This window comes from Equus quagga, chromosome 3 (genome assembly GCF_021613505.1).
Source record: "Equus quagga isolate Etosha38 chromosome 3, UCLA_HA_Equagga_1.0, whole genome shotgun sequence".
Lineage (NCBI taxonomy): Eukaryota > Metazoa > Chordata > Mammalia > Perissodactyla > Equidae > Equus > Equus quagga.
The window spans coordinates 90,189,794-90,205,933 of NC_060269.1; the positions used below are offsets into that span (position 1 = coordinate 90,189,794).

The window sequence follows — 16,140 nt, forward strand, 5'->3', positions numbered from 1 at the left end:
ATTTGTTTTACATATAGTATTCTTTTATTACAAATTAAGTACAAGAACCAGATAGATTTATTCTTATTTTTAAATTTTATGAAATGATTAAGTTCATATTAGCTTTTATATCATTTTGGTCCTGACTGATTTTCATAACCCACTTTGCAAGGTGGATATCTTATTTTTTTTATTGTGGTAAAATACACACAGCATAAAATTTGCTATCTTAACCATTTTCAAGTATACAATCTAATGGTGGTAAGTGCATTCATATTGTTGTGCAACCATCTCCACCATCCATCTCCAGAGCTCTTTCCATCTTGGAAAACTGAAACTCTGTACCTGTTGCATAGTAACTCCTCATTTTTCTCTTCCCCCAGCCCTTGGTGACCACCATTCTATTTTATTTGTATGACTTTGGCTACTCTAAGTACCTCACATAAGTGGAATCATACAGTTTTTGTCCTTTTGAGACTGACTGACTTCACTTCGCATAATGTCCTCAAGGTTCACCAGAGGTATAACATATATCAGAATTTCCTTCGTTTTTAAGGCTGGATAATATTCCATCATATGTATATTCGTCTGTTGATGGACACTTGGGTTGCTTCCACATTTGAGCTGTTGTGAATAATGCTACTATGAACGTGGGTGTCCAAATATCTCTTTGAGACCCTGCTTTCAATTCAAACAGGCCCCCACTGTTGGTTTTCTCGATAGTAGCCATCCTAATGGGTGTGAGGTGGTATCTCACTGTAGTTTTGAGTGGCATTTCACTAATGATTAGTGATGTTCAAGTATCTTTTCATGTGTTTATTGGCCATTGTATGTCTTCTTTGGAGAAATATATTTTCAAGTCCTTTGCCCATTTTTGAATTGGTTTGTTTGAGTTTTCGAAGTTCTCTATACATTCTGAATTTTAATCACTTATCAGATATATGATATGCAAATATTTCCTCCCATTCTGTGAATTGCTCTTGTACTCTGTTAACAGTGTCTTTTGAGGCACAAAACTTTTTAATTTTCCTGAAGTTCAATTCTTATTTTTTTCTTTTATTGCCTGTGCCTTTGGTGTCATATGCAAGAAATCATTGCCAAATTCAGTGTTAGGAAGCTTCTGCCCTGTGTTTTCTTCTAAGAGTTTTCTGGTTTTAGATCTTACATTTAGGTCGCAAGTCCCTTTTGAATTAATGTTTGTATATGATGTTAAGGGTCCAATTTCATTCTTTTGCATGTGGATATCCAGTTTTCCCAGCACCATTTGTTGAAAAGACTGTCTTTTCCACATTCAATAGTCTTGGCTTGTTGAAAATCATTTGACTACATATGCACAGGTTTATTTCTGGGCTCTATTCTATTCCATTGGTTTATGGATCTGGCTTTATGCCGATGTTGTTTTATTTTTTAGGTTAAATCTTTGGAGTAATAGGGATCCTACTTTTTTCTTCTGACCAAATGGCTAATCTGTATCATTTATTGAATAGTTCATCATTCTCCATTGATCTGAAATGCCAACTTTCATCATGAACTTTTCTATATATGGGTTATTTTATCTATTCTTTTGATATTTGGCACTCTGTTCCTAGGCCAGTCTCATACTGTTTTATTTACCCTATGTTGATATGTTTTAATCTTTAGTAGGGCTGGTTTCTGATTGTTATCAGTCTGATGCCTTATAAAGCAGATTGTCTAATTTTACCTGATATGGTCATTGGACCCTTTTCTTGAATGCTCCCGTGGATACTAATACATCCCATTTAAATTACTCATCCTTGTCACTACAATTCATAACTATTAGTAAAACATAAGTTGGGTTAATATCAATGAAAAAATAGCAAATGGATTTCTTACACCTGTTTCATAATATTTCACCAGTCAATAAATTAGTGCTGAAAGTTCTGGTGTCTGTCTCAAGGTTTGGCTCTGTCGTTAGTCATATAATACATATAATATTTATCTCTTCTCATTTACTCATTTGTCTCTTTTAGCTTGAAAGCATTTTAAAGCTTGCAAATTTGCTTCTTGGTAGGTTTATTTTAATAACCCCAAATTTGGGAATTAGAGTAATGTAAACATAGTTTTTACATGATGATAAGCTCTATAAACATTGTCACAAATTTTAGAAAAGCATATTAATGTGGAACCCTACAAGTTCCTGATTTCAAACTATATTACAAAGCCATAGTAATCAAAACAGTATGGTACTGGCATAAACACAAATACACAGATCACTGGAGCAGAATAGAGAGCCTAGAAATAAACTCACACGTGTATAATCAATTAATTTATGACAAAGGAGCCAAGAATATATGATGAGGAAAGAAAAGTCTCTTCGATAAATGGTGTTGGGGAAACTGGACAGCCACATGCAGAAGCATGAATCTGGACCACTCTCTTACACGATACCCAGAATCAACTCAAAATGAATTAAAGAGTGAGTGTAAGACCTGAAACCATAAAACTCCTAGAAGAAAATGGGGTAAGCTTCTTGATATTGGTCTTGGCAATGATTTTTTGGATTTGACACCAAAAGCAAAGGCAACAAAAGCAAAAATAAACAATCGGGACTGCATCAAACCAAAAAGCTTCTGTGCAGCAAAGTAAACCATCAACAAAATGAAAAGGCAGCCTGCGGAATGGGAGAAGATATTTGCCAGTCATATATCTGATAAGGGATTAATATTCAAAATATATAAAGAACTCATGTAACTCAATTAAGAAAAGGCAAGCGTTCCGATTAAAAAGTGGGCAGAGACTCTGAATACACATTTTTCTGAAGAAGACATACAGATACAGATGGTCAACAGGCACATGAAATGGGGCTCAGCATCACTAATCGTGGAAATGCAAATCAAAACCACAATGAGATACCACCTCACACCTGTCAGAATGGCTATTATCAAAAAGACAAGAAATCACTAGTATTGGCAAGGATGTGGAGAAGAGGGAACCCTTGGGCACTGTTCGTGGGAATATAAAGTGGTGCAGCCACTATGGAAAACAGTGTGAAGGTTCCCCAAAAAACTAAAAATAGAACTGCCATATAATCCAGCGCTTCCATTTCTGGGTATTTATCCAAGGGAAATGAAATCACCATCTTGAAAAGATATCTGCACCCCCATTTTCATTGCAGCATAATTTACAATTGCCAAGACATGCAAACAACCTAAGTGTCCATAAGTGAATGGATAAAAGATGAGATATATATACACACACACAGATAGATATATCTAGATATGTAGATATATATATAGATATATATATAGATATATCTATATATACACACACACACACACACACAAGGAAGTGTCATTCAGCCATAAAAAAAAGAAATCCTACCATTTGCAACAACAGGGATGGGCCTTGAGGGCATTATGCTAAGTGAAATAAGTCAGAGAAAGACATATACCATATGATCTCACTTACATGTGGAATCTTAAAAAAATGAACTTACAGATACAGAGAAAAGATTGGTGGTTGCCTGGGGCAGGGGGTATGGGCGCAATGAGTGAAGGTGGTCAAAAGGGACAGACTTCCAGTTGTAAGATAATTAAGTCCTGGGGGTGTAATGTATAGAATGGTCACTATGGTTAATAATAGTATATTGTATATTTGAAAGTTGCTAAGAGTAAGTCTTAAAAGTTCTCATCAAGAGAAGAAAATGATTTGTAACTATGTGCAGGCTGAATGTTAACGAAATTTATTGTGGTAATCAATTCACAATATATACATATATCAAATCATTATGTTGTATACCTAAAACTAATACAATGTTATACACCAATTATATTTCAGTAAAAAAAGAAAAAACATAAACTCTTTCCTCTTAGAAAGTTATACCAAAATTAGCTGCCAATTACCTAAATCCAAAACTGAATCTTGTCATTTTCTATGTAGAAATGCCTGTGAATCGCTACTTTGAGAGATTTCACAAATATGGCTTATGGTGCAGGTTGCTTGAGATTCATTATCTGTTCTGTCATATACCATCACTATTCTTTTTTACAACTTCTGTGGAAAACTGTTTCTTGTAGGATGTCTTGACATGATACTGTCTGTCCTTCTTTTGGCACCCAGTATATTATATATAAATTTTAAAAAAAGAAAAAGTTTCCCACCCCAAAATGCTATTGCTAAATAGGTTTGGGAACAGCCTACAGTCATGCATCACTTAACAACAAGGCTACGTTCTGAGAAGTGTATTGTTAGGTGATTTTGTCACTGTGCAAACATCATAAAGTGCACTTGCACAAACCTAGATGGGATAGCCTATTACACACCTAGGCTATATGGTACTAATCTTATAGGGCCGCCATCGTATACACAATTTGTCATTGACCAAAATGTTGTTACATGGTGCATGACTATATATCATACCTGTCTAGGAGATTCATAATATGTATTAGCATATTACAGGCTCTGAGAAGTCCCATTGCAGAGGCCTTTGTTTACTTTACCTTAGGATTCCATAAATTAATTTGACAAAAGTGGGCCATTTCATGTAACATCTAATCCTGAAGAGCTGATGTTTAATGAAGCAAATGCGTTTTGGTAAACACTACCCAGTCAGCATTAAAGAAAGTATTATTATGATTTTCCAATAGATTAAATGCCATCTTAATATCTGTTTGAAACAGCGCAGTTTGTACAGGTGTCCCAAAGCGCTATACAAATTTCATGTAGTGGTAATGTTCTCCCTGTGCAAATAGAGAGACAAAGGCCTACAGAAACAGTAGGTTGCTTCTCTGAATACACACGAGACTGAGACAAACCGGAACCAAAGCCCATGTTTCCAAACAGTGGTTTCTAAGCCATGTTTACAAATAGAACCAAAGTGCAAATTTTAAAAAAAAGAAGCATGTTAATATGGAACCCTACAAATTTAGTGTTTTTGAATATTGGTTGAGCCATCTCTCTGTTTATGTGTCTGTCTGTCTCCAATGTCACCAAATAAAATCAGAATCCTCAGTCACAGAACAAGAAGAGTGTTTTATTCTTCCTTTTCTTTTAGGTAAATCTTCAATTAAGCAAAGACTTTTGGCATTTGCTAATTGGAAAGTAATGATCAAAGAAATTTATCTTAAATATATAATTATGATATTAATCTGTAAATAGAAAGGGCTTAGGAAATAGTACAGATAAAAGGAATCTTTAAGTCCATGTTTTTTTAGGGCTGCCACTAATACATGTTAAATGCAGTTATTTTGAATTTAAATTGAGATCTTTGCTTTTTAACTCAAGCTGTCAAGGATGTTAATCAGGAAATAGCAATAACTGAAGATTTTTGTTGAATGCACATGAACTTTTTCTGGCAATGAGGCATTCAAATGGAGTTTCTTGGGCCACTGTACTTCAGGGAGGAGACCGAATTGTGAATTCTCAAAGCAATTAAGTGTATTCAAATGTTTTTGTCTTTCGCAAAAGCAGTAACTTTTATATGTTACCTAGTATTTTAGGTGTTAAAACAATGCAGTTTAATCAGTGGTTGCCAAGAGTTGGGATTGGGGGAGAGTGTGAATATAAAGGGTACTAGAAGAGTTTCTTTGTGGTGATGGAACAATTTTGTATCTTGATGGTGATGTTGATTCCATGCATCTACAGTCTTTAGTATACATCAAAAAAAAAAAAGTGTATGGACGCTGGTGAAATCTGAATTGGACTTTTCTGTAGTTTAGTTGATAACATTGTACCAAATGTCAATTTCCTGGTGTTAGTAATGTTCTTTGGTTATGTAAGATGTTGTTCTATTGGGGAAAGGGTACATGGAAACTGTATTAGTTTTGCAACTTCTTGTGAGTCTAAAATTATGTTAAAATAAAGAAGTTTTTGGGGCCAGCCCGGTGGTACAGTGGTTAAGTTCGCACACTCTGCTTTGGTGGCCAGGGGTTCGCCGTTTCAGAACCTGGGTGTGGACCTATGCGCTGTGTGTCAAGCCATGCTGTGGCAGGCATCTCACATATAAAGTAGAGAAAGATGGGCATGGATGTTAGCTCAGGGCCAGTCTTCCTCAGCAACAAAGAAGGGGAGGATTGGTGGCAGATGTTAGCTCAGGGTTAATCTTCCTCAAAAATAAATAAATAAATAAATAAATAAATAAATGAATACAAAGTTTTAAAAAATGCTACTTTTACTTCCATTCAGTATACTAACTGATTAAAAAATGCTTTCATGTTTCTTAGAGGCAGGGTGCAACATTAGTTCTTAGAGTTCTTGACAACTGGATGCTACTTACTTTTGTTTAGTCAGTTAATAACTATTCATTGGGGCCAGCCCAGTGACATAGTGGTTAAGTTCATGCACTCTGCTTTGGTGGCCTGGGGTTCATGGGTTCAGATCCCAGGTGCAGACCTAGCACCACTCATCAAGCCATGTTGTGGCAGCATCCCACATAAAATAGAGGAGGATTAGCACAGATGTTAGCTCAGCAACAATCTTCCTCAAGCAAAAGGAGGAAGATTGGCAATGGATGTTATCTCAGGGCCAATGTCCTTCACAAAAGAAAAACAAAATCTATTCATTAAGCATCTATAGCAGGAGGCATTATCATGGCTTGGTTAAGAGAAAATGGGCTTTGGAGTTTGATCTGGTTCAAATCCTGCCTCTGCTACTCCTTCTGTGTGACCTTGGGGAAGTTCCTTAATCTCTCTGAGCTTCAGTTTCTCCATCTCTAAAGGGCATAATAATGATGATAGAAATGGCAGCTTACATTTATTGAGCATTATACTATGGGATGAGTTGTTATTTGCACTTTATATAATTTAACTCATTTAATCCTCAACAATCCTATGTGAAAGGTACCATTTTCATGTTTTCAGATGAAGAAACTTAGGCACTTAGAGAAGTTTAATTACCTGTACAAGGTCACACAACAAGGAAATGTTGGAGCCTAGATTAAAACCCAGGCAGTCTAGATTTTCTGTTTTTCGCTATACAGAACTAGCTTGTTGCAGACCAACCATTCCACCAAGAATGGCTATAAAGGAGAATAAAAAATATTTTAAAAATCTGTTTGAAGGCATTGGAGACCTACCAAGGGAGCCTGGACTTCAGAGGCCACCATCATGAAGTAAAGGGAAACCTAGAGATGTCATCCTACTGTTCTATGAGACACTTCCCCTTAGGGCATTTCCTGATTTGTAGGTTGTGACTGAGAAGGTGAGCAGAAAGTGGCTACAGAAAGATTGAAGAGCTGAGCAGATCTGTCAGTCTTATAGCTCTCATGGACAGAAGTTTGGGTTCAGGCCCCAGCAAGGAGGAGGAGCTCTGGTAAACACCCAGGTCCTGAGTGGGGCCAGTGACATATTACATGGAGGAACATGTTACGTGCTAGACAAGGCCTCCCAGAGACTGAAGCTCAGCTCCCAGTCAGCTCGGGTCATGGTTGGTTTAGGACAGTCTGCCCCTTCTCTTGACTGCCTACCAGAAGCCAAGGTGAATTCTCTCTGGAAGAATATGGCATCATTCAGAGCCTCAAATGATCTCCTTAATTTTTCATAAGCCGTGTCTGGCATTTAGTCAGAAATCATCAGGTATATCAGGCAACCAGACCAAGTTATTCGAAACCAAGAGATATAATAGGTGATGGAGTTATCAGACTCAGACTTTTAAAATAACTAAGATTAAAATATTTAGGGGGCCAGCCCAGTGGTGTAGTGGTTAATTTCGCGTGCTGTGCTTCAGTGGCCTGGGGTTTGCAGGTTCAGATCCCAGGTGTGGACCTACACACTGCTCATCAAGCCACACTGGCAGCATCCCACACACAAAATAGAGAAAGCCTAGCACAGATGTTAGCTCAGAGACAACCTTCCTCAAGCAAAAAGAGGGAGATTGGCAATAGATGTAAGCTCAGGGCCAATCTTCCTCACCAAAAGAAATATATATATATATATATTTAGGGTATTTATTTAAGTAAATGAAGAATTTCAGCAGAGAACAGGAAACTATAAAAAGGAATCAGATGAATATTTTCAAACTGAAAACTTAAAACTGAAATTAAGAGTTCAATAGATGAGTTTATCAGCAAATTAGATAATAGATAAGGAAGGATTGGACATTTTTTGAGAAATAAATTGGAGAGACTTTCTCATCAGCAGACCTGCACTTAAGAAGATCCTAAAGTGAGTTCTTTAGGCAGAAGGAAAATGATCCCAAGTGGAAGCATGGAGATGTAGGAAGTATAGAAAGGGTAATTTTGTGGGTATATGTAAATGAATGTCTTATGGAGTTTAAATTATATGTAGAGTTAATGTACTTAAGAGCACGAAGATGGGGCAAGAGTAAATGGTGTTAATGTTCTATGGTTCTTTTGTTGTGTGAGTGATGTGTAAAGTATGAATTTAATTCCTATATCATATATTGTAATCTCTAAGGTAACCACTAAAAGTAATATTGTGATGTATAAAAACAAGCTAATAGAGGGGGGAAATGAAATAATAAAATATTTAACCCAAGAGAAGGCAAAAAAAGGAGAGAAAAAGGAGCAGGAGAGGATGAGTGGTTCATATAAGAAAACAGTCCAATGGTAGATTTAACTACATTAGATGTAGACAGACAATACTGATAAAAAAGAGAGTCAGGTCTGATTTTTTTTTTTTAAGATTTTTATTTTTTTCCTTTTCCTCCCCCAAAACCCCCCGGTACATAGTTGTGTATTTTTAGTTGTGGGTCCTTCTAGTTGTGGCATGTGGGACGCCACCTCAGTGTGGCTTGATGAGCGGTGCCATGTCCATGCCCAGGATCTGAACCGGTGAAACCGTGGGCTGGCGAAGCAGAGCACACAAACCTAACCACTCGGCCACGGGGCCGGCCCCTGATTTTTTTTAAGACCCAATCATATACAGCTTGTAAGAGTTGTAGTTTGAAGTTTAGCGTGCAGAAAGGTTGAAAGTAAAGATATCGAAAAAGATATAGTATGCAGACTGAACTAAAACCAGCTTGGTTTAGTTGGTCCATGCTTTTGCCTAGCACATAACGTGGCTGCTAGATTTAGATCACATCATCTTAGCGTTTTTAAAAGCACTGTCCTCTGTGCACAGTAAGTAGCAATAAACTTAACTGTTATGTTTGAGGCACCTTGTTTCTTAAGATAGTATTTTTTTTCCATTTTGAGCTGCTGTAGCAAGGGCTGTGTCTTTTGCACCGTTGTACATATTTGTCTCATAGGTTGCTTGATTTTTCAGGAGCTTCCATATGTACACATTTTATCCCTTTTCTTAAGCTTTATATTTTTATTTAACTAACTGCTATGACTGTTATCTCTTATCTTTATTTTAAATCTGCTTTGTGGTGTCTGTGCCTAACGATAATATGTGAATTATTTTATATTGAAGTGATCTCCTTTGACTATTACCTGTAAAATTTCCAAACTAAATGTCATTTTTCTGATTTTTTTCCCCTGGGCTTTTATGAAAATGTTCAAATTCTTCAGAATTATTCTTTCATAAACTATTATCCGTGTAATGAATATAGATTTGTTCCATCAAGTCACTTGTCCTTTAGCATGAGGGCTTTTTGAAGAATAGGTGGGGAGGTACTTCTTTATAACACAATACTATAGAAGTAGTTAGAGAATGTTCTGTGGACCTTTGCTTTGAATGACAGTCTGTTGTACATTGATTAAACACCCACTGGAGACATCTTAAAAGACTTTTGTGCTGTTCTGCCTCTGGTGTTTATTTTGGCTTTTTGAGAAGTCACATTGCTTTTTGTAGGACTGAAGGAAAGGATTAAAAATTACTAAAATGATTATATTGACTCAGATCTAAATCATCCAAAACTAGTTTCTCTAGACCACCAAAATTGGGGTAATGTGGACTGAATCTGGCTTCCTACCCCATTATTAGTGGATACATTGTATCTGTGGAGTATTATAAGCCTTTCAGAATTGACTAGACTTAATGAGGGTATAAGATGGGCTTTTCTTGTGGGTTTCTTTCTCCTTCAGAACATGTGAAAATGAAATTTATCATAGGTATTTTGGTGGATAGCAAGAAAGCCAAATATCTGTATATTCTTTTCTCTGTGTTGAATATGAGATTTAACTCTGGGAGTTTTAAAATAATCCTTTTCTTATAAATTTTACCTGATATTACCAAAACTGTGTAAGTTCTTTGATTTAAGGAATAATTTCTTCATGGCAAGTCATCTGACCTGGACTGTCAAGGAAGTTAATTACTAGAGATGGAAGGTAGAACTCATTAATTTTGGTTTCACTCCTGTATTCATTACTGTTCTTTTCATTTCTCTTTGAACAGGTTGTTCCTTTCAACAGCTTTTGATGAAATACAGGAACATACTTTTTCACTTGTGCGATTGTCATGAGTTAAAGGAGTAGCAAAGTTCAATCCCAGATTAATGATAGCCATGTTGTATTGTTTAATAGGCAGTGAAATCAGCTGTGCAGACCATCACTGTCGGAGGCGTGAGCACATCACAATTTAAGACAATTATTCCTCTGGCCACTGCTCCCAATGTCCAGCAGATTCAAGTGCCTGGAAGCAAGTTTCATTATGTCCGACTTGTTACTGCCACAACAGCCAGTAGCTCAACCCAGCCAGTTAGTCAGAATCCCAGTACAAACACTCAGCCTCTTCAGCAAGGTTAGTAACTATTTTTTAAAAACAGTAATTAATGCTTTGAACATTATTAATGAACATCAGTCCTTTTCTTGCTGAAATCGTGATTAAGTATGGCATTTCAGCTAAGAGTTTGAATTAGCAGCTGTTACAGAAGGCAGTGAAATAGATTTATAGTTGTATATAACTGTGGTATTTCATTCTGCTAGATATTGGTACACGGTGTGCTATAATACCAGAGAATTATAATTGTTCATCAGTTTGTGAGTAGCCATTTTATTGCTGGTTTAAAAACTTAGCATTTATGCCAGTGGGATAGATTTAGATGGAACTAAATTATTTTATTCTCTAATCTACGAAGCCTCTTGATAGGGTCAGTGGAAATGATCAGGAGGCAAGGTATAAATGAGAAGTAAGACCTTTATATCACTTTCCTCCTTTACTTATTTTGAATCTGTAATTGCTAGTAAAAAGCAATTAAAATTGTGTTATTTGCTCAGTTGTACTTTTCCCAGAGGGTGTTCCTGTTTGTAGTCCTTCCATTGTCTGTGTGTTTAACCTTCCTACCACCTGATACACAGACACACATACAACCTTTCTCCATATTTATCTACTTGTTGAAAAATTGAATAGTGTGAAAGGATCAGGACAGTTTATAGGTTAGGGTCTAATTTTTTCCTTGGAAGCCTGCTGCATATGCCATTCGTGTCAAAAAGCGGTTGATGCAAGTGAATGATTGATTGTTCGCTGGATGGAAACAGAAGAAATAAAGACCACTTGTTGACTCTTTCATTTTTATTAAGGGGTCAAGAGTTGGTGCTATCGCTGATAGCTAGTTCACCTAGGGGAATCTGTGGAAGAAAAAAACGTACTTATTTTTAAAATTATTGTTGAGAGAAAATGGAGGATACATGAGGGAAACTGTATTTTAGTGTGTATTCTATTAAAATTAGACATCAAGTAATTATGTTTTCTAATCCCTCTTTAAACTGATTTTGGAAGAAAAGCTTTTATTAATAGTGTTCTTAATGTGAGAAAAAATGAAACTTGCATATTGCTGACTAAGGGAGTCACGTATTAGATTCTCTCAATACTTTGGGTAGTAAGAGAAGTTCTATGAGTCCAATTTACTTAGATATTATGATGTAAAGCAGTCATTAGACACAGTTGGTTGTATTTTGTGTGTGTTTATGTATATACAATATGCTGAGTATCCATTTCCAGTGTGACGTTAACACTAATTTACTCATTATCAAGAATGTCTTTGGAATAAGTAGAAAAGGGAGCGGAAGATCCAGGAAGAGTGGAGAAAAGGGCCAAATGGACATTTCATAATTCTAGTGTATTTACTGGTGCCTTCTTTTCCCCCTTTATGTCTGCCTTTCTCTGTTCTCTTGGCCTCTCAGAAACTGCTCGCTGCTGCGTCTGCTTCCCTGTGTCTTCCTTTTTTGCTTTCCATCTTTAGCTTTCCCTCTCTGCTCTCCCCTCTGTCTCTCTGGCTCTTTCACTTCTCTCTCTACATACACATCTTCCTTCCCCCACTTGCATACACATACCACTCATGCAATTTCCCTTAGATCCACCCGTGTTTTTCTCCTTTTGTCTTTCTCTCCTATCCCATAATAGATCTGGGTATATGTAAGATATATAATACATACTATTTCACAGGAATAACCGGTGAAATTTACAATTTTTACTTAGAGATACACTAGTTGCTGTAGTTCATCAAATATATTAATGTGTCTGGGAATTGGGCTCATCTTGTACATTTTCCCGCCAAAGCCGTACAAAAACCGGTATTCAAAGGCTCCACCATGCTAATTGCTGGCCGGATGGCAGGCCGCAGAGTAGAAAGACCCCAAAGAGTGCTTGGCTAACCTCTTGAGAGTATAATCTCCTACCGTCTTGGTGAGGGAGGAGATCAGTTTAAGAGATTAAGGTCTCAGGCACTTGCAGGTATGGTGTCTGAGGTTTGGAAGGAGGCTCTTCTAAACAGACTGTTTGGAATTCCTGTTAAAGACTAAAAAATAAAAGCTTATGCCAGCTTCAATGAAAACTGCAGTAGTGTTAATGTGAGACCGTGCTCCAAAGGAGGAGGAGAAATACAGACTGTTGGCTTAGTTATATAACCTCAATATGACCCCTTTCCCCAGGTAATTTATAGCGTTCTGTTTTCTTACCACTTCACTTTATATCTTCTTCATTCCTCGGGTTTTCATTAAAACCCAACATTCAGATGCCAAACTAACGTGAACCTAAAGTACCGAATTTTCTAGCTGTGTGTATGTGTGTTACACGCGTGGGGACGGTTACTTTTTCTTTATCATCCAAATAGTCGTCCGAGTCTCCCATTTGATGTGACTGAGGGCAGCCCACACGCCCCTCCCTGTTCTTTCAGACCCAGAAGTTCTTACAGCCCTCTGGTGGTTGCACTTGCTTCAGCTCTCTGTTCTCTGTGCTCATGGAACGATGACCAGCATCTCTCCAAGGAGCAAGTGGTGTGGGGAGTCCACTGTCCATGTCCCAAGCCAGAGTTCAGGCTTTTAATTCCTTTAGTATTGCTGGGGCCAGTCTGCAGTGGTTCTTATAACTTTACTAAAGTAACTGAGGAGAACCAAAACAACAGAAAACAATTTCAAATTGGGTATCAGATGTCACTGCTCCTACAATTCATGGTCGTGCTCTTTTTGTGTAGCAACCTTATTGAGGTATAATTCATATCTACCATAAAAACCACCCTTTTTAAACATGCAGTTGAGTGGTTTTTAGTATATTCAGAGAGGTGCATTCGTCACCACTAATACACTTCCTGGAGGTCTCCCGCCTCCCCCGCTCCTCCCTAGTTTGTCACCTTGCTGCAGGGAGCTGCTCCCTTTGAGGTCAGAGTTCCTTCCCTCTCTTGTGTTCTTCCACAACTCTCAACTGTTTCTCTTCAGCCATCAGCCCTCCCATCCCCACCAAAAATTAAAAATCTGGTAACATTAACAGCCTTTCTGTTCTTCTCCTGTATTGTTCAGGGCAGTTTAGATCCCATTTTCTCATTGCTCTCTTTCGTACCAGGCTCTAGGCCTTTTGCATAAATGAGACCTGAAGAGATGTCCGTTCTGTCTTCTTAATTCCTTTTTTAGACTGGAAATGGCAGTAGGCAGTATTAAAAATTGGTTTTGGTTCAAACATGTAGGTCTCGTGTCAGCGTTGCTCATCAATTTGTCTATGTCAGGTTTCATCTTCCCTTCAAATCAGCTCGTCCTTGAATTTTTAGTTCTAGTAGTTGTCGTTTTCCTGGTTACTTGAAAGCTTCGCAGTTACTTACTATTTCTTCCTTTATAATTCCTGCCATCCAGCTGGTTGATAATTCTTGTTCTTTTTACCTCTACCATGTCTCTCTCTTCTTTCCATACCCTGTGCTGTCACCCCAGATTAGACCCTCATTTTTTACACTCTTCTAAGTTTTCCTTATTTCTTGCAACTCCATTCTGTTGTACACACTGCTGCCAAATACAATTTCTTTTTGTGCTATTCCAATTATATTTCTGTACTTCAGAATCCTCAGAAATGTCTCATTGCCTACTGAATTAAAAGTATAGATTAAAAATACAGATTTCTATCCTAACACTGAAGGACTTCAACAAAAAGGCCACAATCTGCCTTTCTGCCTGTCCTTGCCTACACTAACCCTGGGTTCCAACCAAACTGGTGTGTTCACCGGCTTTTGTGAAATGCTTTGCCGCTTCCCAGCATCAAGCCTCCACGTCTGTGCTTCTGCCTCTGCATGGAATGTCCTCCTGCACTCTGTGTGCCCTCTCTGCAGCCGGGGCATTGATCAGGACCTGTCTCAGACGCTGTGTCCTCCCCGCTTTCTTTCTGTATTCCCATCCTCTGCCAATCAGATGTATGTTCTGTCTCCTTTGGGCTCCTACAGCACTTTTTCTTTTTTAACAGTGTAATTTTATTTGTGTACTTGTCTGATCTTGCTCTACTTGAATGTAATCTCTTTGAGCAGGTGTCTTGAGTTTCCTTGGAACATGGTCCACAATGCCATTTAGTATATGGTAATAATGGTTGTAATAGTAACAACACCCATAACAATAATGGCAACTAACATTGAGCACTTACTATTTCTTGGGCACTGTTCTAATACATTTTCTTGAATTAACATATTTAAGCCTCATACCCGATAAGGGAGATACTGTCTCCATGTTGCAGGTGAGGATACAGGCAAAGAGAGTTGAAGTAGTTAGAAAGGAGCAGAATTGGGCTCTCAGCCCCCAGGGTCTTGTTACAGTTTAAGAGCCGTGTTCTTAACCTTCATGCTGTGCTGCCTTTTAGTGGGGACTCTGTGAATAATAAATTATACAAGAATGGTATTTTCTCTGGTTTGAATACAAACACAGCAATTAGAAATAGTGTGGAACAGCATCATTACTCAAGGTTTGGAAGGGCAGTTTTTAAATTTAATTTTTAAGTTCCCTGGTAGTTGTGTTAAGGAATTTTGAAAGATAACTATCCTAGTTAAAGATCGCTCCAAATAGGAAACAAATGGAATTCTTTAAGCTCTTTCATGAGACTATCTTGAGAAAACCAGATATCTTAAATGTTTTAAATACTATTTTCTGTAAATAAATTGTCCTTTTCTCCCCCCTTTTTAAAAAAGCAAAACCAGTGGTGGTTAATACCACTGCATTGCGGACGTCCGTTCCCCTTGTCTCGGCGCAGGCTGTCAAACAAGTAAGTGTCACCTGACTTATTTTCTCAGTCTCTCCCGAACAGTTTACTTTTAAAATTGAAAGTTAAGATTTAAGTACGAGAGATTTATACTGAATTGAGAAGCTGTAAATTTATTTTTATAATCCTTGATAGACTTCGTTTCTTTTTAGGTTGTTCCAAAACCTATCAATCCAACTTCACAAATAGTTACTACCAGCCAGCCACAGCAGCGACTCATCATGCCTGCCACACCACTGCCGCAGATCCAGCCAAACCTCACAAACCTGCCACCAGGCACTGTGCTGGCACCGGCTCCGGGCACAGGGAATGTCGGTTACGCAGTGCTTCCAGCTCAGTATGTTACTCAGGTAGGAGGAGGAAACGAAGCCATCGCATTTCACAAAGAAAGATTGGTCTGAGATGTCTAGTGCTATCACAGCCTGAGACTGCTCAGAAACATCCAAGTCAGTAGTAAAATGGCTCTTTCGAAAAATCTTCAAATGTTAACGAAAACTTTTGAGTTTACTTTCACGTGTCTTTACCATTTAGAAACATACAGCACAAGTCACATGCACAGATTAGGCAATTTGGAGCTGAGAGCAGTTTGGTGAGAGGGCAAGATCATGTAGTTAGAAGAGAAAATAAGTTGACGTTAAAATCAGCAGAGTCCAAATGAATTTAGAAAGGACTGTGACTATAATAAAGCTCTCCCCCACAGATGAATATGATGCCACTGACTTTTTCTTGGAAAATAGACTGCGAGATGCATTTCCAGGGGGTGTTTCTTTAATGATCTGTGCGCACACTCTCATCTGGTCATCTTTAGAATCAGAGCCACACGTTATGCAGTTGGCTGGCTTGGGTTAGGAGCATTGCT

At 37.8% G+C, this 16,140-nt stretch overlaps 1 protein-coding gene across 5 annotated transcripts in view; it reads left to right on the forward strand.

Annotated features, from left to right (window-relative positions):
* The window catches only part of LIN54 (lin-54 DREAM MuvB core complex component), a 65,346-nt gene that overhangs the window by 35,669 nt on the left and 13,537 nt on the right, over positions 1–16,140 (forward strand). For all 5 annotated transcript variants that reach the window (XM_046656862.1, XM_046656864.1, XM_046656863.1 and 2 more), the window contains 3 exons: positions 10,364–10,580; positions 15,211–15,284; positions 15,434–15,631. In XM_046656862.1, coding sequence (XP_046512818.1) covers positions 10,364–10,580; positions 15,211–15,284; positions 15,434–15,631 — 489 coding nt within the window. The remainder of the gene's footprint in view (positions 1–10,363; positions 10,581–15,210; positions 15,285–15,433; positions 15,632–16,140) is intronic.